General features: G+C 35.2%; 1 protein-coding gene across 5 annotated transcripts in view; it reads right to left on the reverse strand.

The window, feature by feature from the left end:
- The window catches only part of NCKAP5 (NCK associated protein 5), a 1,104,295-nt gene that overhangs the window by 560,025 nt on the left and 518,939 nt on the right, over positions 1–25,331 (reverse strand). For all 5 annotated transcript variants that reach the window (XM_021009468.2, XM_021009467.2, XM_021009473.2 and 2 more), the window contains one exon: positions 4,152–4,215. In XM_021009468.2, coding sequence (XP_020865127.1) covers positions 4,152–4,215 — 64 coding nt within the window. The remainder of the gene's footprint in view (positions 1–4,151; positions 4,216–25,331) is intronic.

Raw genomic sequence — 25,331 nt, forward strand, 5'->3', positions numbered from 1 at the left:
TACATTCAGAGGAAGAAGGGGGAAAGATATGTAATTATAAATAATCTTCATGTATAAGAAGTGATCTTAAATAATTGGGTAGGTAGTAAGCAATTCTCCATTTTTATTGGATATGTCAAAAGGAATTGGATTTGAACAGAATGAAGATAAAGTTATTCAACTGAGCACATCATGACTCTAAAAGTATAAGAAATGCTGGAAACTACATAATATTGGATCTAAAGATATCTAAAGATAATCACCAGTTTTTCCACAGCTGCCTCTATAGAGCTATCAACTTTTCCTCAGCCCCTTACTATCCAACACCACGCATAACTCCCTAGGGTTATAGGTCCCCCACCCCACCTTCACCCTCCCCAATACAGGGTCTCAAGCCCCGCTGAGTTTCTGTCTCCCACTTGATGCACCATGGCCACGATGCTCACACAGCCACACATGGGCTGAAGTGAGAGCAGCAAATGCCTGACTGGGACTCTGTGGGAGTTGTGCACTTCTTTTCTCCCTCCCCTTGGGGACAGACCCTGGATTTCCATGATCTACTCTTGAATGGGGGCGAGGGGAGTGTAGGAAGCACATGGAGCATGAGCTGCCTACTTGCCAGAGAATAGTTGCCTTTTTATCCTACCAGGCTGTTGTCCAGAAAATCCCATCACCTTCAAGAGGACTCAGCCTCAGATAGGTGCTTTTGCCTATCTCCCCAAAGGACTCTGCCAGCATTTAAGTCTACTCTTGGGAGTTTCCTAAAATACCAAGAAGAAAAATAAATTCATGCTTGCTCTCTACGCCTCTGGACCTGGACTCTGTCTTGCTTCTACTTCTTCTCCATACTGTTATTTAGAAGGGATAAGAATTAGTGAGGACAGAAGTAGATACTGTGAAAATGAAGTGGAAAAGCCTGGCATTGACAGGATTTTGGTCCCAATAAATCATATCAAACAGGTGGCTTCAGAAGAATCACTGTGAAGGAAGGGGGGAGGCAGGATTACTTGGATATAAATCATGGAGTTTGTCCTCCCTCACATCACAGAGCCCTTTCAGGATTAGATTGAGCTTCTGGAACAAAAAAGTAAAGGAGAAATTTCTTTCCTTCACTGAGGCTGAAAACATTCTACTCACTCGCCATTACCAGTGGATCTGCCATCATCCGCTTCCACTCCATCTGGACTGAAAGTTCTATAGCTAAGAAATTCTTACCTAGCCTTACTCTTTCAAGGATAGACATATCTCTTAGGACCCTTATGGCGTCTAATACTCAATGATTTATGGACTTAAATACTCATTGTTCCTCCTTACCACCCTTCATCTTCCTATGCTGATACTATTAGAAAGCTGATAGCTATTTACTGGCCCCATTTCAAGTACCCTATATCTTTTATCTATCTATCTATCTATCTATCTATCTATCTATCTATCTATCTATCTATCTATCTATCTATCTATCTATCTATCTATCTATCTCTATCTACTTATCTATCTATATACATCTTCTCTGCCAATAAGGCTTCACTGACCAGAATCTACTCTAGGACAAGCCCTGTTAGGCATGCATCTGAGTTAAGAGATCTATTATAATGACACTTTACCATTCATTTTCATCTGAAATAAATTGTTTTCTAAGGTTTTTGGGATTTAGAATGTAACATCCTATAACAATGTTTTGAAAATGTTGAATATCCTAATCCAGTCCACAAAAACCTAGTTTGACCCATAATAAGTTATGTTAATAACAATGTTTCTATTGAAAATGAATTTTATAATACTTAGAAAGCACCATGATGTTATGTGGACTTCAGTGTTCTTTAAAAAATAGTTTATATGTGCATTATGAATGGCTCCAAGCTTCCAGTGCAATGAGTACACTTAGTATAATCTTTAAGTTAACTGTAATTACCAGAAATGGCAAGCTAAGCTATTTGTGTTGCATCACAACTAGAAGTGGTTGTACTGGGTATTTTACTACTATGCTGGAGGGGAGACAGTGGCCATTCCTGGATACTTACTAGTTTCACTTTCAATAATGTTGACAATGTAAAACAAGCCATTCCCACATTAGTAGCTATTGCTCTACAACACTCAATACTGAATTGAAGGTACATGTTTTTAAAAGGTATGCTTTAAATGTCTGCACAAATGTTTCTAGTCACACAGAAAAAGAAATTTTCTTGGAGGTGAAAATAAAAAATTCAAATGGCTTATTAATAACTGATACCAATTAAAACATGCAAGGCATAAAGGCACATAATGCATAAAGAACTTGCCTTAAAATATTTTAAAAACTAAACAAAGATAAAAATGAGAGAAATAAACATTCAGTCACAGGTGGGGTGGGAGGAACAAACCAAATACAATGCAGAGGTAGAAGAAAAAGAGTAAAGAAAACAACAACAAAAAGAAAACCCTCTCACTTATAAGAAACTGCAATGACTAATTAAACTGCAATGACTAATTTCTTGAGAGTTTTTCTTTTTAAGAAAGAAACTCTTTCAATTAAAATAATGAAAGCGTTTTTTTCCCCTGTATGCCTGGTTTTTTTCTTTTTTTTAAAAAAAATGGATACCTCTCAGACAATTTAGGTACAGTCCCTCTAGAAGCCAGAGCCAGACTTTTTCAAGGCTTGTTCTAAGACTGAATCTCTAATGAATGCAAAGAATATGTTAGCTGCATTGAATGCTCTTCTCTGGTTGTATCTGGTTATTGACAGAACAAGCTGCACATCATAGATAACTATGAGTGTAAGTGACTATAAAACCTTAATTCAATAAAAGAGTTTCAGAGCAATACAATGGTAGAGCCAGATGGGACCTTAGAGGTTATGTAATGCAACCCCTTCATTTTAAAGATAAGGAATATGAAATCCAATGGAGATAAGCAATTTGTTTGAATAAATAATGATATTTAAATATTATGATAATGACCTAATTTAAAGTATTGCTTACTGCATTGAAATATAAAGTCACCTGAAAATTCCCCATACAATGTATTTGATTAATCAACTGGCTAGCTTAATTTCTGTCCCATGCTTTTAAAACTAATTTTTCCAAGATATTAGTGAAGTTTGGTTGTTGCTTTGTTTTGTTATTGTTTTGTATTTACAACTCCATTTGTCTTATAGAAAATATTCAATTAAATAAAATTAGATTAAAGAATGTCATTACTAACAGTTTGTCATCCAACCTCTGGACATCTGAGTATACATGTTAGGTCATATTCACATCTATAAACATTCTCCATGGGTCATTATATCTCCAAAATTGGAACAACATTCCTCTGAATTTGGCCTTTAGTTTAAGCTCTGCTTTTTAGCATTCAGGCAAGTTTATCTCACAGAAGTTCTTCCTTTTAAACATAGTGGATTTCTAATCAGCATTCATGAAATCAAGTGATTATGACATTAAAGATCTGAAAATATCACTTTAAAAGAAGAATTTCACCCCAAAAAACTTTCATAGACCCTAGTTTTGTCATAAATGGAAGAAAAATGGGCCCTAAGGTCTGTTGTCTCAGGGGTAGCAGCAGCAGTTAATCCACTAAAGAACATTTTGTGGGTCCCAGGATAGACATCTTTAATGTCATTAGTGTACAGACAGCTCTTTTGGCAAAACCAAAACAATCTCATCGTTTTTAGAGCAATTCAAAACAAAGAAACGTCAGTTTTCTAAATGGTGCAAGAGGCAAAGGAAAGGGAAACCAATAAAATAATGGGGAGTGAGGAAGATTACAAGATTATAACATTATTAAGCACCTCACTCTCTCTTTGCATACATACCCACCCATCCCTCTTCTCTGAGATTGGAAAACATGAGTAATTGTCAAATATCCTAATTTGGAAATTTTTATTGCTCATTTGTGACCACAGTGTTTCTAGAGTTTGTGGACTGGGGAGCCAATAGACCATCACAAAATGAGACAGAATGACCCTACAATCGGGGTGAGGAGGCGAGAGCCTTTCCAAAATAGTTGACTTTTTTGGCAAACAGCAGCATTGTTGAAGCTACACTATAAACATATCATTTACCAAAACATCATTAAGTTTGACGCAAGACAAATCATTTCCTGAGCTCTCCTTAATTAGACAAAATGCTGTCTAAGCCACAAACCCTTGAATGGGAAGCATCAAATCAGAATTTGGAAAGAGAATAGTCGGGGCTTACCATTGTTCCTTCCCTTCTACTTCGGGCAACTTCCCGCTGCAGGCGAGCCACAGCCAACTTCTCCCTGGGAGGAAGAAAAGACCATGAATAGCTGTTCATTTTCTTCAGGGCAGACAAAATGAAACACTTACATGGCACTGTTACATTTGTTTGAAATCTCCAGGGTTACTCCCTCCTTGGCAAAGATCTCCTCCTTGACCATGTTTGTTTTATAAAATTTTTGAGGGACTATATAGAACTCTTGTTTCCATTTGAGTATCATGAAATGTAAAATCACCTCCCTCTCCTGATCAAATGGTTACAAAGTAGTATTAAAAATATCCCATGTTATTCTTGCTTTATATTAGTGCAGGAATATCATTCATAGATTGTTTTCTTTTGCTCGTCATGTTTCAATTTTCCTTTGTTCAGCAAATTTTGCTGATACCCTTTTTTTAAGCATTTAGATTCCTCCAGGTATTCCGCTGCTCCTAGTCCATCCACAAAAAAAAGAATGCACATTTTGTTCCATTCATGTGAAGACATTCCAGGCTGCATAAAATATGAAAATGTAGATTTGCAAAAGAGCATGTGTGTAATACATCAGTTTATGTCATATGATTGAACTCCTTGAGTTTAAAGTATTCAATTTATAACAATTCTATTTATATTCAATATTTTGGGAACCCATTTACTGCATAAAGTGATGTCTACCTGTATTTTCAGAATATATCAATTACAACCAATAATCCAATTATATTTAGTAAAAAGTAGCTTGGCATAGAAGAAAGAGTCATGGATTAGGAATTAGCCACTGACTATTCCAGGTTAATATTGGTCTTCTTGATAGCTAATTGTATGCCCTAAAAATCCACGGTCATGGAATATTATGCCATGAAATCTGATTCTGTGACTCTTTCTCTCTATGTACCTGTTTCATTGTGCTTAGCCAGATCATATACAAACACACACACACACACACACACACACACACACACACACACACACACAAATCAATTGTTTAAAGTATATATTTAAATTTACATTAAAATAGGGGCAGTTAGGTGATGCAGTGGATAGAATACTGGGATTCAGGAGGACCTGAGTTCAAATCCAGCCTCAGACATATAACACTAGCTGTGTGACCCTGGACAAGTCACTTAACCCCATTGCCTATCCTAAAAAAAAAAATTACATAAAAATTGTATAAGTATATGTGTGTACATATACCTACACGTGATGTACATGCAAAATATGTATGTATATAGTACACATGTATATATATATATATATATATATATATATACACACACACACACACACACACATAACATAGATACATATACTCTCAAACTATTCCATAGACCAGGAAAATGGCTAAAATCTCTGCAGAGGGTCATCCTAACTTCCCTTGCTTTACTGTGGTTGATCTTGGCAGGTTCATGGAACAAGGATCAGGAGCCTTGAGAAGGAGAAAATTGGTCCTAAGAAGAACACATTTGGGAGCAGTGGTATTTAGTGCTCATTAAATGCTAGTTGATTGAACTTTTTAATTTTAATCAGTCTGAGTATTGCTGACATCTTATCAAGAAGTTAACAGTTAAAGAATGAGTACCAGCCTGCCCAGTAATGTGGAGTCATGGTCAGATTATTTGTGTTAATTAAGTAAACCAGGAAAAGTTATAAGATAATTACCAGAGGCAGAGTTTCTGGACCTACTAGGAGACAATAGTTATTCTATTCCCCCTTCTAGGAGCTGTTTTTGTTTTGTTTGTCTTGTTTTAGAACAAAGTCTGAAGGCAAGGCCTAATTATTCACCAAGAGAACTTGACACATAAAAAAACAAGCAAGCAAACAAACAAACAAAAATATTATCCTAAGGGACCTAATTTTTTTTCAAAACCTAGAAACTGAGGGAAGAACAATACTTTTTCTTTGGTAATAGTATCAATTAACCTATATTTTAAAAAAAAGGACACAATCTAGTCATAGGCTCTAAATGAGTTGTGCATAAGAATTTTTTTACTTAAATTAGAAGGGTAAGAGACCTTGCTAAAACTATGTGTGTGTGCGTATATGTACATATATGTATATATGTATACACACATATAAAATGTCTGTGTATACACATATGTATTTAATGTGATACAAAGGTTAATTAAAAGATACTATTTAGTTTTTATAGGAGCTAGCCCAGATGATGGCCAGTTCTTGTACTATTTTCATATTGGGTTGCTATCTGTCATCTGTTAATATAGGCCATAGGAAAAGATATCTTTAATAATTTCAATTGTGCTAAAGTTTTTAGTGAGAAAATCTGTTAATAAAATATAAATTACCTCATCCCAACTATACCTTTTTTAAGTTTATAATTCAGGAATATGCCAATAATTTTGAAACGGTTATTTATTAAAGTGTCAACATTACCGAATCATTGATTTTGTGAAACATCAGATAGGTAAATAGAAGGAGGAACTAGAAAACTGAAATGCAGTATATAAGGTATAATCCTTGACTCAGGAAGACCTGAGTTCAAATCCATCTCAGCCACTTCGGAGTTATGTAATTATGGGTTTTGTAACCCCTTTGAACCTTACCCTTCTTCATCACAAAATGGATATGATAATCCCCATAGTTCTTACTTCACAGAATTATTGTAAGACTAAACAGAGAAAATTAATGGAATGTGCTATACAGATGTCAGGTAATGTTGACATAATATGAACAGAGACAGACAGTCCAAAACTATAATTATGAATGCAGTGTGCAAACATAGAATACCCTAGAAAGGCATGCATGCTTGGAAAAGATATCCTTGTCTCCTAAAGTTCACACACACACACACACACACACACACACATACACACACACACACACACCCCACAAAACTGTTGAACTGTTCAGTTGTTTAGGAACTATACCATTCTTAAATAGATTTTGAAGTTAACAGCACCCTTAAACCATGCCTTTATTGAAAAAATAAATATTTTACAAAACCATTTTAAACTATAATTTCCAAGGAAACAGGAACATTAGTTGAATCTTGCCTACATCCAATATTTTGTTTTCTCCAAATGATTATCCTGGAACTCTTTCTCTGTCTTTCCCTGTCTCTGTCTCTCTTTCTCTGCATCTCTGTGTCTCACCCTATGTCTATGTCTGTGTCTGTCTGTCTGTCTGTCCCTCTCTCTGTATTATGTGTTCTGGTGTTGTTTTGAGGGATATTTTCTTCTATATTAAAATTATGGTGGTTTTGGTCTAACACGGAGGAAAGGATTGAAGTTGCCGAATAGAAAAAAGCACCTGCTGTCATATTTTCGGGTTTGTAGCATTTGCCATCTATATGTCCCCTACATCAGTGAAATCAGTTTTTTAATGACACTTTTGTATATGAGTCTGATCATCTCTTTTCATTTGGGTCTACTGGTCCTCCTAACATTCTTCTATTTTTAAAAGCTATGTATAAGACTGGTTTACTAACTATACCTTTTTTCATGTACATCCAAAGTTCTTCTGCACTGTTTTGTGAAAAAGTAAGACATTTGACTTTGCCCTACCAAAGGTAAATGACACAAAAATGTATAATCCTATTTTAAGACTTTATTTCATATGCTGGAAAGTGTCAATTGTCATTTAGCTTTGTTAAGATGTTTTAGTAAAAACTGGAATGGTATACTAAATGGGGGAGTGGGGAAGTAACTTAATTACAAAACAAAGGCTTAAGGATGTTTCAGGAGAGACAGATTCAAGAGATATTTATTTTTCCTTTACAATAGAAGAAAAGGAATAAAAACTTTCACACGGTAGAACAAAAGTGATCATGACAAGATCAACCTCTTGTCAATGGAAATATGGAAATCTCTCTTTTCTCCCCACAGAAGACCCTTTAAATAGAGTTACTACTCCCATTCAATTTTACACCTGAATGGAGAGTTATACAAAGGTTTATCAAATCCTTCAAGATGGAGAAATCCCTATAAGCTTTACTTAAATTAAAAATAAAAACCTTTCTTTCCTGTGATTCATGAATTTTCAAGCACCAGTCACTTGCCTAAAAACAAAGACCATATTTTTTGCCCATGTTTCCTTGTGGTGTGTGTAAGCCAAGGATGTTGGCAACATGTAAAATCACCCAAATGCCAACATCAGAACGATCTGTGCATGGGGGAAAAAAACCAAAAAATTTTCTCCAATGAGAAAACAGCTTTTGGATTGGAATATACACAGTTTGTGATGTGTGGAGACCTCAAAGTTAAGGGCACTACGTAGCCATCTGTTGCATGAGTGTCGCAAGCCAGGCCTGTCTGGAGACAAATCAATTTTATGTCACCACTTTAAATGAGCCCTGCCAGCTCATCCACCCATCCTCTGAATGAAACCACTGTGTACTCAAGTCTTACACCAGTCAGATGGTTACCCTCAGTTAAGATGCCCCCAATGGAAGAACAGAAATGTCACTCTGTTTAAGTGTGACAAATAAGGTTTTCTACTATCAATCTCCATTTGTGAAGAACTGTTTCTACACATTTTAAATCTGATTACCCCAAAATACAGGAGATGAATAATTTCTGTGTAAAAGGTTGGCTTACGTGTGCAGGTGTGCCTCACTTTAAGTAAACCGAATATAGCGAACTCTTGTTTCTCTGTAATCCAAGCAACTTGAAACTACTAATAGCTACCATATAGTTTATGATTGATTTATATATTTCTCCTTTATTTTATGAGACAAATGATAACCAAACAACTTGTTGTAAAAAGAAAACAATCACAGATTATTACTACTTTGCTTGGCATTCAAAGTCCTTTAAAATGACAATTCTTAACCTGGGATCTGTGAATGCTTTAAAAAATTTCAATAAATGTATTTTAATATAATTGGTTACCTTTGCAATACTATGTGCTTTATGTATTCAAAATAATTTTGTATTCTGTGAAAGAAGCCATAAGCTTTAGAAGACTTCCAAAGGGGACTGTGACATAAAAAAGGTTAAGAATATTTGTTCTACAATTTGGAACTATGCCCAAAGGGCTACAAAAACGTGCATACCCTTTGATCCAGCAATAGCACTTCTAGGGCTAGATCCCAAAGAGATCAAACAAATGGGAAAAGGACTCACATGTACAAAAATATTCATAGCAGCTCTTTTTGTGGTGGCAAAGAATTGGAAATTGAGAGGATGCCCATCAATTGGGGAATGGCTGAGCAAGTTGTGGTATATGAATGTAATGGAATACTATGATGAACAGGCTGACTTCAGAAAAACCTGGGAAGACTTATATGGTCTGATGCTGAGTGAACTGAGCAGAACCCAGAGGACTTTGTATACAATAGCAGCCACATTATGCAATGACTAAGAATATTAAACTGAACTCTTCTCAGCATTATGAGGATCTAAGACATCTCCAGAGGCCTCGGGATGGAAAATGCTGTCCATATCCAAAGAAAGAACTATGGAAGTCGAATTGCTCTCACTTATTTTTACCTTAAGTTGAATTTTGTTTCATCTTTCTGATGGTTCCTCCTATTGGTTTTAATTTTTACTTACAACTTCACTAATGTGAAAATATGTTTAATGGGTACATAAATATAAAGCCTATGTCAGATTGTGCTGCCTTGGGGAGGGGGGGAGAAAAAGGGAGAAAAAATTTTCAACTCAAAAGCATATGGAAAAAAAAATTAAAAATAAAATAAAATAAAATAAAATTTAAAATAATAATAAAATTTAAAAAAATAAATTATTCAAAAAAAAAGAACATTTGTTCTATAATCTTCCACTAGCCTACCTTTCTATCTTAATCTGCTATTACTGGACTCTGGCCCCTTTCTACTGTGGCCAAAGTACACTGCCTTGCTTCCTGAACATTGGGCTATGCTCTCCCACCTCTGTTCCTTTGTGCCCTATACCTGAAAAACCCTCCCTACCTCTCTTTACCCACTGAATTTCTGCTCATCCTTTACATACCAAATCAGATGCCACTTCCTTGTGGGTGGCCTTCCCTGACTATTCTTCCTCCCAATGCAAAAATTACAAAAAACATAGCACTTTTTTGAGGTACCTCTGCATAACATTGATCATACAATAGGGAGTATCACAGTTATTTGTTTTTAATCTTCACCTGGCATCCTATAAGTTGTATGAGGCCAGGGACCATGCCATAGCTGAACTTTATATCTCCTTCAATTCCTAGGAGATGACTTTGCATATATTAGACCCTTAATAATTATCTGTTGAATTAATAAACAAATTAATATTTTTCAAATATTCAGTCAATGGCTTTCATCTTATAGAAACCTAGATTTTTAGATATGGAAGGAAACTTAGAGTTCCTCTAGGCCCACTTTTTATATTTATAACCTTTGACAAAAATAACTGATGGTGTTAACCAGGATGACTCTGAGGTACTGCAAGAGCTAAAGAACCTTCTAGATCAATGAAAGATTGAGTAGTTGTAGTTTTATGAATGGATGTCATATGTATTATATGTGTGAGGATATTAATACAATCATATTCAAATGGCCAGAATATTCAATTATTCTAGACCAATAGGAGTTTAATATATAAGAAAGCCTATCATTATAAAAATATATGGTAAAAAGGTAATTTTTAGCAAAGGATTTGTTTTAGAATGTTTTTCACTAATAAATTCTGGTAGTTCATTTTTTTATTGGATTTTAGGGAAAGATGTAAAGTTCGTCAAAGACATTAAGATATGATCCTTTACACACTTTCAAGCCACTATTCACCACATAAAGTACAGCATTTTTACATATTTTTTAAAGACTAGAAACATTTCCTCAGGCTCTCTTCTAGATACTGTAGGCATGCTAATCTTCTGCCTTATAAAACATAGTACTATGGAAAGGGATTTGGAAGAGCAACTAATGGCCATTCCCACCAGCAACTCCTGGGATATTCTAAAAACAGATGGCCATTAAGAAGCTAAACATAATATTTGCTCAAAATAAAAAGAGAAAGTTGTTTAATGGATGCTCATAAGCACATGCACTGTGAGGGAAATGTCTAAGTCGGCAAAATATGACCTCTATTGAATTTGTGATTTTCCATAATATCCCCAAAGATGACACATAATTGTTTAAATTATTTTTCATTGTTAAAAGAAAGGGCTCTATGGTAGGTTGGGGTGACTATCAGGAAGTGACTATTGCAGAAAACAACAGACATCAGTAAAACTAACAAAAAATATAGTAACACAAAAGTATTTGTAAAAGGGGGGTGGCATTAAATAACAGAGCAGTATTTGTCCAGGCCCAGGTTGTGTAAACTTTGAGAAAAGGCCACCAGAAAAGAAGCCAGACAAGAAAAGAGAAGAATCACTGTGTCCCTTTACACACTAGAGAAGAGACACAAACCTGAGGCCTTTAACATACATACCAAAGGAAGATCTAAAATTCTAATCACCCTTCAAACTAGATCAGAGTTCTGTTCTATCCATTTCATGGTTTTATATCAGCTAACTGAGTCCCACCCCCACCTCCCTTCTCCCCATACTGTCTTGCCTACTCTCTTTTCCTCTAAGGCTGACTTTTGTATCATCCCCTTTGTCTGTGTTTCCCATTCCCCTCTTTGCCTTGTTCAGTGTACTGTACCCAGGCTACAGCAGCAGATTTCATCAAATACCAACCAGAATTATGAGATCAGAGAATTAAAACCTGAAGATGCCTAAGAAATTATCTAATTCAACCTTTTTATATTTCATAGATTAGGAAATTATGGCCTACAGAAGTTGTCTTAAATCGGACTCCAGCAAAAGAGCTAAAAAGTCCTCTGTCTCTGAAGAAAGTGCAAGATTCCTGAAATATTTCCATCTTTCAAAGACCTCCTGAAATCCCATCTCTGCTTCATAAGGCCTCCTTTGACTTTAGTAGAAAGAAGGTATAATTTGTTTTCCCTTAGCCATTTTCGTTTCAACTCCACCTTTTCTCTATATTTGCAGCTCATTCATTCCATTACATTTGCCTGTTCCACACACCTCAGGCTCTTCATAAAGTTTGTTATTACCTTTGCTGCTTGTACCTCATCAAAGATACTACCACATGATGTGATCATAGGTAGAGGTTTATAGATTGATCTATCATTCATATATCACATTTCACTTTCACACCCAACTTCAGAAGGGCTATGGAAAGACAGACACAATAATATAATATTGGAATTACATAAGAAAAGTGGCTACAGGAGAAGATTCTGGGAAGATGGCAGAGTAGGTCAGAAAATTCCAAGCTCTCTAGATTTCCCCAACAAACAAAACAAAATACCCCTCAGGGCAAATGTAGAGTGATAAAAATAAAGAACAGTTGGTGTAGGATAGTGGTCTTCCTCAAACAACCAGAGAAGGGAAGAAAAATTCCAGGAATGAGGTTTGGTCCTTGTGAAATCTAAATACCTCCAGGTTAGTTCCACTGAAACAGCAGGTAGCAAGCCCTGCGGCTGACGGGGTTAGGAGGTAGCCTTGGTCACAGCCACAGGAATTTTCATCTCCTGGATAGTGTGAGGAGTCAGACACCTAAGCAGGGGAAGAGTGAGGGAACCTATGCTGATAAGGGACTCCAGGCCCAGCTCTGTTGCTGAATGCAGCCCTCAGTGAGAAGGAACCAGCACAAGCCCAGTAAGTGAAGAAGCAGTAGGGTGGAGACATTGCTGGCTGTGGACACTTACAGGAGTGTGGAGTTTTCTGTTTCAGTTCCAGGCTGGAAGAGGAAATCTGAAAGAGGAACTGAGGCCAGAGGCACCATCCCTCATACACCAGGATTAGAGATGATTAGAACAAGTTGCTACAATTTAAAAAACAAAAAAGAAAAAAAAGAAAAAACAATGAGCAGGCAAAGGAGAAAACCCAATCCTAGAAGGTTACTATGGGAACTGAGATTGAGGAAAAATTTTTAAAAAGAACAATTCAAGAAAAACAAGATCATGAAAAGAAACCTAACCATCTGGAAAAGGAGATCCAGAATCTTAAGGAAGAAAATGACTCCTTGAAAATTAGAATTAGGCAAAGGGAAGCTGGTGGAGTTATAAGAGACAAAAAAATAATAAAACAAAATATAGAGAATAAAAAAAGAAGAGAATGTAAAATATCTCATAAAAAAAAACAACTGACCTGGAGAAAAGATCAATAAGAGAAAATATAAGAATATTTGGACTACCTGAAAGCTACAATTAAAAAAAAGAATCTTGATACAATAATACAAGAAATAATTAAAGAAAATTGTCCTGAAGTGTTAGAACAAGAAGGAAAAGTAGAAATAGAAAATATACACTGCTCACTATCTGAAAGAGATCCTACAAGGAAAACCTACAGGAATACCATAGCTAAATTCTGAAAACTTCAGCTCAAAGAGAAAATATTATGAGAAACAAGAAAAAAAAATATTCCATTATGGTGGAGTTACAGTTAGAATCCCACAAGATCTAGCAGTGGCTTCACTAAAAGACCATAGGTCTTGGAACACTGTATATCAAAGAGCAAAAGAACTGAGGTTGCAGCCAAAAATATCATACCCAGCAAAGTTAAGCATAATCCTGAATGAAAAAAAAATAGATATTCAATGAATTGCCAGACTTTCAGAATTTTATTGCAAAAAGCTGAACTTAATAGAAAATTTGACATACAAGATCCAAGAGAAATATAACATAAAAATCAAAGATTAATTACAAGGGACTCAGTAAGGACAATGTTTACTTTTTATATGAAGAAATGTAAACTGTATGCCTAAGATTGCAATTAGTGATTGGATAGTTTGAAAGAAAGACTGGGGTAGAGCTGAGTATGATGTGATTGTACAAAGTAATATCATCTAGGAAAAGGTAAAAAGAGTAATTATACAAATGAGGGGCAAAAGAAGAACGGACAGAGGAATTAGATGGGGGAGACATGCTGGTAGTTCTGAAACCCTATTCTCATCAGGAATGGGTTAAAGAGGGAATAATGCATATAGATAGATAGATAGATAGATAGATAGATAGATAGATAGATAGATAGATAGATAGACAGATATAGATATAGATATCTAGACGGGTATGAAAGTCTCCTAAATTCAGAAAGAAATAAGGCTAAGGGGATGGGGAAGGGGGAGGGATTTTTAGAGGGAACCCTACTCATACCAGATCTAGGCTAAACAGAGAACAATGTATAAATTTAGAAGGGAATAAAAGTCCTCTTAATTTATAAAGATATAAGATGGTGAGGGAATATAATAAGGGAGGGGGTAATGGAAGTGTGTTTAGATTTGGGAATGGGAGAAAGAAGGAACAATATACATATTTGGAAGGCTACAAAAGTCTTCTAAACTCAGATAGAAACAAGAGGTCAAGGAAAAGTCATGGGGGAGAGGATAAGGGAGGGATCCTTGATTAGGGGATAGGTTAGGTAATAGCAGGGCAAGGTAGAGGGTAGAAATAAAGTAGAGGGGTTAGGAGGGATAGGAAATAAGAGATATACACAAACATAAAATAAAGATCAGGAGAAGAATTTATTAAGGAAAAAGTGATCTTTTCCAGGTGGTTAGCTTTCTTTTTTTTTCATAATCTTGTTTTTCTTGAATTGTTCTTTTTAAAAAAATTTTTTTCCCTCAATCTCATTTGATTCAAGGTCTTTTTAAAGTTCTTCTATGTATTCTTTTTGGGCAGGTGGTCATTTTACATTACTCTTTGGAGTAGGAGAGGCTTTTTTTGTCTCAGTATCCTCCTCTGAAGATGAACTCTAGTCTTCTCTATTCCCACAGTAACCTTCTAGGATTGGGTTTTCTCCTTTGCCTGCTCATTGCTTTTTGTTTTTTATTTTTTTGTTTTTCAAATTGTAGCAACTTGTTCTAATTATCTCTAATCCTGGTGTATGAGGGATGGTGCCTCTGGCCTCAGTTCCTCTTTCAGATTTCCCCTTCCAGACTGGAACTGAAACAGAAAACTCCACACTCCTGTTAAGTGTCCACAGCCAGCAATGTCTCTACCTTACTGCTTCTTCACTTACTGGGCTTGTGCTGGTTCCTTCTCACTGAGGGCTGCATCCATCAGCAGAGCTGGGCCTGCAGTCCCTTATCAGCATAGGTTCCCTCAGTTTTCCATTGTTCAGGTGTCTGACTCCCCATGCTATCTGAGAGTAAAGCTAAAACAGATTTAATCAAAGGAGAAAAAATAGGGAAACTACGCTATATGTCAGCCATAATAATCAACTTCTCTGGCCTACTGCTCCCTTTAAAAAAAAATTACTCAGTGCCCCCTGGTAGTCTACTTTCTTTAACCCTTTAATGCTTTTTTAAAAATATTTTTGACATTTCAAAAACTATATTTTTAAATGAGGCATCTTAAATTTAATAATTTATTGTAAATTTGTGGGTTTTTCCTGCATTGAAATTTTGATGAGATAATATTGCATCATACAACCATATAGTATCATATTGTAAACAAGTCATCACACACAAATTCCAGTTGATGCATGCTAGATTTCCCAACAATGTACAACATGGTCTTCTGCCAATACTTAGTTGTTAAGACATGTAAGGAGACTGGACCACTGATCAGTTATAACTTGTATTTTGTGTGTTTATTTGGAGAACAATGTAATCACTAAGACTTTAACTCTGATACATAAGAGATGAAACATGTATGAACCCCCCTCAATCATTCCAGTAACCCCCAGGGGGTGAACCACCCACTTTGGCAACCTCTGAAAATAACTAGACAGCATAAGGTTGTAATATTGCTGTGGGGCAGGAAATGATGAGTTGGTGGATTTAGAAAAATATAGAAAGACTTTGACTTACAAGTTCAGTACAGTCTTACATAGATGTATATGTGTATGTATAAGTAAGATTATAGATATCCATGTATATGTATGTCTATTAGTTTGCATATATGTGTGTATATATAAAAATATATGCATACATAAATATAAATGTATATGTATACATACATACACACACATGGGCTCAATTTTAGTCTTGGGGGGAGAAGGGGGGAAAAAAGAACAAAGTAAAAAGTGCGCAGCAGAGAACAAAATAAAACCTACAAGGAAGTAAAGATGGACGGCTTTTCCACTATACAATATGTAGTGTTTATTATATAGGCTTTCTTGAAATGGAAGTTTATTGCTATACATTTTGAATCTTCTCTGATGCTCTTTATGTACATGACAATGTTTCTTTCCTTATTTTGTATTTAAGTTTATAATTTAAAAAATACAAAAAAAAGAAAAGTGGCTACACTGTGCATACCTTTTGACCTAATTCCAATTACTGATGATATGACATATTTAGTCATAGAGAAATATTTATTTATACAAAGGTCTATCTATCTATCTATCTATCTATTCATCCATCTACCTGTTTATCAATCTATCTCAATGAGGATAAAAACAGCAAGGAAGCTTACACATACACACACACACACACACACACACACACACACACACACTTTCATAGTACTTTTTATGGTAGTAAGAAACTGTTAACAAGGCGGTGCCTATGGACTGCAGAATGGCTAAACAAACTCAGGTATATGACTGTAATGGAATATAGTTCAGAAAGAAATAATGAATATAAAAAACTCAGAAACATGGAAATATCTATACGAATGGATGTTGACTTAAATATACAGAACTAGAAAAAATGATAAACACCATAAATACATAATATAAAAGAAAAGAATACAAAAATGAAGCTAAACTCTGAGTAATTGTTATAAATAATCTTGGTTCTGAAGAATGAATAATAAAACATACCTCCCTCTTCTCAGTAGGGAGTCAGGAAATCAGGCAGAAAGTTGTAGACACCATCAGACATCAGTAACTATTATTCCTTGTTTTTTGCTTAACTGTTTATCTTTGTTGCAAGAGAAGGTTGCATATTCAAGCGTCGGACAAGGAGGAGGATAATTCAGAAAGATTGTGATGCAAAAACAAGACATCAATACAATTTTTTCCTTAATTTTACCTCTGCTATTTCAGACAATATATCACTGTAGTTCGCTGGAAAGAGTATTGAACTTGGAAACAAGAGCATTGAATTGAGTTCAAATTCTTATTTTACAGATGAATAAATGAGGCTTAAAGGGGTTGAGTGACATGATTTAGCATGATACAGTGGCTAGAGATCTACTCTTGCAGACAGAGCTAGATTGAAATTCTACCTCAGACACTTATTAGCTCTGTTACCTTGGGCAAGATGCTTAACTTATCTGAGTCTCAATTTACCTATCTATAAGATGGAGAGATTGGATTAGATGACTCATAAAGTCCCTTCATGCTTTAAGTGTATGATTCTATGATTCATTCCAGCTCTAGATATGTGATTCTATAAAATGTAGGTAGAGTTGTCTTTCTTGCTAAAAGGAATGTCATTAAGGTTGCTACTATTATTCAAGCAGTAGTCACAGAGAGAAGTCAGTAATGTTTGAAATCCCCAAAGATAGGGACATCCCTTCATTTTTTTAAATGTCAAAGAAATTGATGAAGTCATATAGTGTTTGTTCTATCTGATTTTATTTCATGGACACTGTTTTGTCTATTCCATGCCAAAAGACACATTTTAATTCACTGCGTAGTGATTCAGGTTCGTGTCAATGTTATTGTTTTATAATTTTATCAAATTTAAGGTCAAAAGGAATCCTAGAGTGCATGCAATCTAATTCCCCAATTTTACAAATAAAAAAAATGAAGCAAAGATACATTCACAGAGGTGATAAGTAGCAGACTGTGCCCCAGTTCCTTTGGGCCTTTTTTTTTAATTTTACACTGGTATATGTATTTTCCTCCTTTGTATTAGGTAGAGCCATCTAGTAATAAGAGTGGCATAAGAAGTGGGGAAAACTGTCAACATTATCCATACGGTAGCATCAACTTTCCACTTTGCTTTTATAGTCACAAATCTAGATAGAATGACCTCATGGAAACCCTTCTCCTGCCCCCTCTTTTCTCTGGTCTGTGGGAATCAGTGTTCTTCTCCCCATACAGATCTGTATTATTACCTACGGCAGGACCTATAACATGAAGACCACTAGGGAAGCTTTCTCCACCAAGATATCCCCATACAACACAATCATTTCAAAGGTTTGTTGAATTTTAGAACTGGAAGGGACCAGAGAGAGCATATAGTTTAACTCCTATTTTATCGATGAGGAAACTGAAGTTCAAAGAAGTGATAGTCATGCAACTCCACTGGTAATTCTGGCTTTTATTATAATTTGTGGAGCTTTGTCTTTCTGCACATTAGCTACAAAGACCAAAAAGTGTTCTATATAGAACGAAGTGGTTTTCATCCATGATGTTTATCCATGATATATCCATGGTGTTTCTAAACATCAAAAAAGAAACTAATTGTGGATAACACATTTAGAGTATTATGACTAATTTCATTTATCATTTTCAACTGCTCTTCAAGGCTTTCCTTATTTGAGATAAGGCACCTATTCCTGAAAAAAATTGTGTAAATCATTTATCCTACCTGTGTTTTTGTAAATCAAGTGCTACAGACATAGCCTGCAAGACATTGTTCCAGACAACACTGTTTCACACTAACCTTATTGATGCACTGTAGCCAATCCCCAGTATGAGTTCATGAAATTATATTGTAACATTTGTCAATCTTATAGGATTCAGTTGATAGTGGCAAGATTCCCTGAAGATCAACTGACTTTTACCTATCATACTGGTTACTTTTTGTACAAAAGCATTGCTCCTATAAAACTAACTGCTACATATAACATCTTCTCTCCCTAAGTCAAGTTTTTCTATAACCATTTAGTTGGGGGTATACAAGTATGTCAAATGCACTGATATCAGACGCCTTCAGCAATGTAAAAAGTTCTTCCAAATAACCATCCTTCAAATCATACTTTAAAAAATAAAAGTCCCAATGTCCATATTCTTTGCTAAATGTGGGGGTATAATCAGAATGTTTTTGATTTAAAGTTTCTGCTTAGGTCAAAATCCTTTAGGAAAATAGAAGGAAAATTACCCAACCTATTTATTTAGGAGAATTGTGCTCTGTTTGAACTCTCTGTTTAAGTTCTTGGAAAAGAGCATTAGATAGGGAGTCAAAAGCCCTGGGTTTTCATTTTGTAACTTCTGCATATAATTTGTTTGACTTTGGGTAAGCAACTTTCACTTTCTCAGTCTTAATTTCTTCACTTGTAAAATGAAGTGGTTGGACCAGAGACTTTCAAAAGCCCCTGTCCTTCTCCCATCCCCACTCCAGCTCCAAATACTATGAACTCCAAATGCTATGATCTCCAACATGTTGTTTACACCAAAATGGCAAAAGGAAATTAAAATTTTAATAACTATCCATTTCACATATCAGGGACCTTTAAGAGCACCCTGAAAGCTTGATGAATGAGGAAGCCAAGATTAAAAAGAAAACATCATCATTCCAATTTCCACCATGAGCCAAAAGAACAGTAAGACTGTAATCTATAACTGATGTAAGACCACTGCTGAATGAGTGGTTACAAGCCATTCTCTTCCCACAGTAAGGCCTACTGGGGAGCCAGATATGCCATAGGGTACAACAATGCTTAGCGCCAATTGCACCTGTCAAATGTGCAGATGGAAGAACCGGTGGCAACTGTTTCAAAGTAATGCTTAAATTAATTAGCCTTTCCTAAGCACATCATTTAATTACTAGTCCCCTCTGATATCCAGTCTGTGTGGAGATTTGAGAGAAACTTCAGGCTGGAGTTAGATTAGCACAGTTTTCTCTAAACCTTTTTTTTCAACAAATAATGTTAGTGTTGCCCTAAAACTTTAAAATACCAAAAAAATCACACTTTTATTACACGCTTTAGGGGAAGCTATTAACTTTAGTGATGTATAAAAGTCAGTAGGTTTATAGTGCTTTCTAAATTGTTGACCTTTACACAATTTTGCTCAGCAATAACCAATAGTCAGCATGAAACAAAACAGGGTTGACATATACACCCCACTGACTTCAAGACCTGTAGCTTCAGTAATGTTGTGTTGTGCTGATTAAGAAATAAAAGAAAAGATTAGCATGGAGGCTGTTTTTAAAAATCCATGTGTCAGAACATGAGACTAATAACTTGAAAAAGGAACCCAGAAAATGAAATTCATCTCAATTGCCTGCCTTTTAGCCATAGCTAAAGGCCTTTTCCACATTTTCATCCTTCTTGACCTTTCTGCTGCTTCTGACACAGTAACTAATCTATTTCACTTTTGTTCCCTGTCCATTATACAATTGTAAGAACTCGTCCTATCTTGGTTTTTATTCCATTTTTTTGAGAGCTGGTTATTCTCTTTCTTGCCAGATGTCACGAGCATGTTTTAGGGTAGATGCAGCCCTATAAATTTCAGGGCCAAAAGCAAGGTAGCATGGTGGGGAACCAAAAGAATAGCGGGTAAAGCTAATTAGGAGGGACGGTCACCAGCTGCTCAAGCTCCATAAGGGTAATCAGAATTGGCTGCACCAAAGTCATAGTCAAGTGACTGAACCCAAAGCCTAGGCAAAAGATGGAACTGTAAGCTATAACCAGCAAAGCAAGTAAACCTTTGAGGATAAAAGTGAAAGGATGTTCCAAGTGATTCCCCTAAAAGCAACACTACAAGAACTATGTTCCATCTATGTTTATCACCATTGGAAACAACACAGGTGCTACTACACAGATCATGTAGGACATAGCAGATAAAATGCTATCAGGAAGAACTGGGCTCGAATTCCATTTCTGACATTTATTAGCTGTGTACCATAGGCATGTTTTGAGCCTCAAGTATTCATCTGTAAAATGGGAATAATCATATCTGGAGCACCTACCTATAAGATTTTTTGTGAGGATCAAAGAAGATAAAGTACTTTGCAAGACATGACAATGTCATCATTGTAATCCACACAGTAGGTATAGAATCAATACTTGTTGACTAAATAAATGAATATGTCCTATGACTTCTCTGACCTTCTATGCTTCTCTTCTGAAATTTACAATTTTCACTAGCTTAGTTTCAATTAAAAGATCAAGTTAACTTTATCTGGGTCAAAATAGATTGTTTATGTATATATTTTGTAGAATGTGTTTCTTTTATATGCTCACATTCAAAGCAGTGAAAAAAATGAATGAGTCTCTCACCTTCATTCTTTCCCATTTGAGTTATTCTAATGTACTAAACTTTTTTTCTTAAAAATCATTCCAAATGAATTCTACATAACTTTAAAAAAGCCTCTCTCTATAATTTGGTTATTGGATTTTAATTATTACAACAGAATTTTCTTTCTTGGTTTCAAAGACTGTTCTTTCTAAATATTTGTTCTCCTTGATTCACTAAAGAACTTCTTAAAAGAAAAGGACAGGCTGATGTTATTGAACAACTCAGACCTCAGAATCAAAATCATCTAGTATTTGTCTAACATTTCCTTCTTCCATCTGCCTTTTTTTAATTTTTAGATTAAAATCCCACTAGAGTATTATGGTCCTCCCAGGGAATTTATGGAATGCAATAGAATTTTCTTAATAAACAAGTCTACTTCACTACTAATACTTCATTACAAGTATGTACTGTCCACACTTGGATAAAATGGGAGTTCTTCTTTAAAAAAAAAAGGAAATCAATGCTTTGGTGAAGTCTCTAGTCATGACACAACGAACATCACACACCTGTGGCAGCAGTCCTTATATAGCAGCTAATTAGAGTCCTCATATTTCTATTGTCAGCGGCCCAGAAATTTCATTCTGGCTGTATTCTGATGATGAAGGCCCCAAGATACTAGCTGTGAGCTGTATCAGGCCATCTGTCCAAATGAAAAAACAGATGACTTCTGATTTTTATTGAAATGAATTGGTGATATCTAGTGAATGAAAACTTGGCAAAATGAAAACATCAAATATAATTTAATTCATTCAACATTTAATAAATACTATGGGTAAGTCACTATTAAAGCAGATTATAAAATAAAAATACTCTTTAAAAATATCCTTCCTGGTATAGAATAAGTCACAAATTCTAGAGATAAATTCTGTTGTCAAAAATCCTCTTTTTTTATTTGAAGATATTGTGTCAGGAGCCAGAAAGAGTAAGCTAACATATTACTTCATAGTTAGAAAGTTCTAAACAAATATTATCAAATCTGATCCTCATGGCCACTCTGCCAGGTATATAGGATAATTCTACAGAGTTTAAATGATTAGGTCAAGGTTAAACAGCTTGCAAGTGCCAAAGGCAGAACTTGAAGCTGGGTCTTTTCCCATGATATAACACTGTCCCTTGAGTTAAATGATTTCTTAGTATAAATCGCCTTGAATATCAAGGGATTTTACTTCTTAAATACCATATGTTTCATTCAACAAATATTTTAAAACCTACTGTGTATAACAACATTGGGCTATGAGCTAAGTGCTGAGTAGGTTACAAACATGATTAAGATCTATTAACTCTCATGCAGAGTTTCCCATAAAATTATAGGAATAAATCAAATGTATAACTAATACTGAAAAACCTATATGTAACTGGCATTATATCAGTATCATAAATTATTTTGATATTTGTACAATCTACAACATTTGGTTAAACCCAATGTAATATCTTTGCAGAACTGTCACTAATGACACACAGTAATAGGTAATATATTTCTCTCCTTTCCTTCCCTCCTTATCAACTCCTCCCCCCCCTTTTGTGGGAACTTTTTAAAATGACATATACATGAGCACTCTTTTACTCAGTACTCCTTAGGACCAAGATATATGTATTTGTCATGAAACTAGTGAGGAAAAGTGATGAAATCAAACTAATCTGTTTGCATAGAAACTGATCATGTTGCTATAGCCTCTTGACCACAGTGTTGTCCCCACCATGCGTTTTACACAGGCTATACTGAATGTCTGGAATGAAAAATAAAATCCTAAACTTCCTCCAAGGCTCAAATGAGGTGCTACCTTCTACCAAAAGCATTTCACAATACCCCTACCTTGTGTCCTCAAATTACCTTGCACACACTAATCTGTGGAAAAGGTATATCTCTGTCTTGTAGAATTTAGCACCTTAAATCCAGAAAGTGTTTTTCTTCTTGTCTTTTTATCCCCAGACTTAATATAATGCTTGGCTCTTAGTAGATACTTAATTAACACTGATTGAATTAAACTGAATTGGGGCAAAAAGAAAGGTACCATTACTTATCCCTAGAAAATAAGCTTCAAATCCAGGAAGAGCTCAAGACTTGCTTCTGACACAAACTGATTATGTGACCCTAAGCAAATCACTTAATCTTTCAGTGCTCAAGGCAAATCTCTAAACCTATACATAAAACAGACAATAGGCCTTCCACTTTGCTAGAGAGTTTTCCTAATTAGTTCTCTTTATCAAGGAAATCTTGGAGCCGGTCCCAGTGCCTGTTGTTTTTCAGCCAGTTCCCTTATATCCAACTCTTTGCAACCCCATTTGGGGTTTTCTTGGCACAGATACTGGAGTGGTTTGCCATTTCCTTCTCCAGCTCATTTTACAGATGAGGAAACTGAGGCAGTGACATGCCAAGGGTCACACAGCTAGTGAGGGTCTGAGGCCCGATTTGAACTTAAGAAGATGAGTCTTCCTGACTTCAGGCCCAGCACTCTATCCCCTGAGTCACCAAGCTGTCCAAAAGACTTTGAGATAATGATCAAAATCACATGTCTAAGTCTACAATTTCCTAGGTCTCCAAAAGAAATTCTAGGATCTATTAAAAAAAAATGCAAAAAAAAACCCCTTTCCTCAAAACACATGATATTCTTTTCTCTCTCTTTTCTCCTTCTTTCAAAATTTCTCATTTCTTTGGGCTTTTTGTTTTACTCTGTACTCTTATTTTCTTATTTTTATTATGATTGAGACACTTTTATGTTCTGCAGAGTTTTTTTTTTAACATTGACATTCTGGCATCCTTCCTAATTAATCATCATTTAATGTCACATCAAAGAGCATGTAATCACAAACAAGTTACTTTAAAAATATTTTTATTCCACATTTTTTGCCTTTTAAGACATTTTATGTAAAAAGCATTATTTTCTACTTCCATTTCCTCACATTTTTAATACACATTACCCTTACTACCTATATCTTATTTGTTACAGAATCATAGATTTAGAACTGAAAGAGACATCAGAAATCATCTCATTCAATCCCTTAATTTATAGCTGATGAGGAAATGAAACCAAGAGAAGGTAAATGACTTACCCAAGTAATAATTACCAAAAGTAAAATTTTAATCAGGCCTTCCAACTTCATATCCAGTAGCATTTTCATACTGTCCCATACTTAGCACAATCTTCTTAGTGTTAGTACTATATGCCTCACACATAAGAAGTTAATAATAAATGCTAATTTTCTTCTTTCTTTCCTAGAAATGTTCACTTTGTCACCTCAATACAGTATGTATAATATGTTATATGTTCAAATATGAATTTTAGGATGCACAACTATCAATCTGAAAAAAATACTTATTTTTTTACTTGATATTCCCATTTGATTTCATTATCAGACAAAACACTAAAAATATAAGTTTCATGAGTTATAGCCTCTTCTATAGAAATATCCATATTTAGAGAGAAGCTGGGGGAAAAGGAAACTTCTCTGTCTTCTTTAAAAAAATCTAATCTTTTTCAAAGACAGGTGAAGTACAATTAGCATCTAGCTTGAATGTTGGTTGAAAAGTACCAAAACAGGTCAGTGATGGGAACCTCAGAGGGAGAAGTGAAAGTACCTGATAAGAAAACAAAGATCCTTATGTCAAATAGATGATTCATGAATTGAAATCAGACTATGAAAAAGATTAATGTACATTATATTAGATGAGATCCTAAGAGGGGAGAAAAATTACAAAGAAACAAAAAGCATCAAAATATGTCATGGGCTAGGATATTCTCAAGGTGGAAAGAAAAGGGAATTTACAAAAGATGGAAAAAGTAATTTGTAATGAAACAACAGCAGATGTTTTCTTAGGATAATAAGAGTCCAACAGCTAGGCAGAAAAAAAAATGGAGAGATTATTGTAAACTTTCTATTTATATGTAAGTACATCTAAGCATTCTGGAAAATTGTCATCTGTTTTAGGGACAGGGTGGGAAGAAAGAAAACAAATAAAGAAATAAAAACATCCTTTATGTATTGAAAGGGGGTAGGGAAGTGAACACAGTGGATTAAACAAAGAGATGACAAAAAGGCTGTTTAATGATAGTAGTCCAACTGCCTAGGGAAGAGTGGTGGCTAGAAATT

This window comes from Phascolarctos cinereus, unplaced genomic scaffold (genome assembly GCF_003287225.1).
Source record: "Phascolarctos cinereus isolate Bilbo 61053 unplaced genomic scaffold, phaCin_HiC Scaffold_726;HRSCAF=1367, whole genome shotgun sequence".
Taxonomy (NCBI): domain Eukaryota; kingdom Metazoa; phylum Chordata; class Mammalia; order Diprotodontia; family Phascolarctidae; genus Phascolarctos; species Phascolarctos cinereus.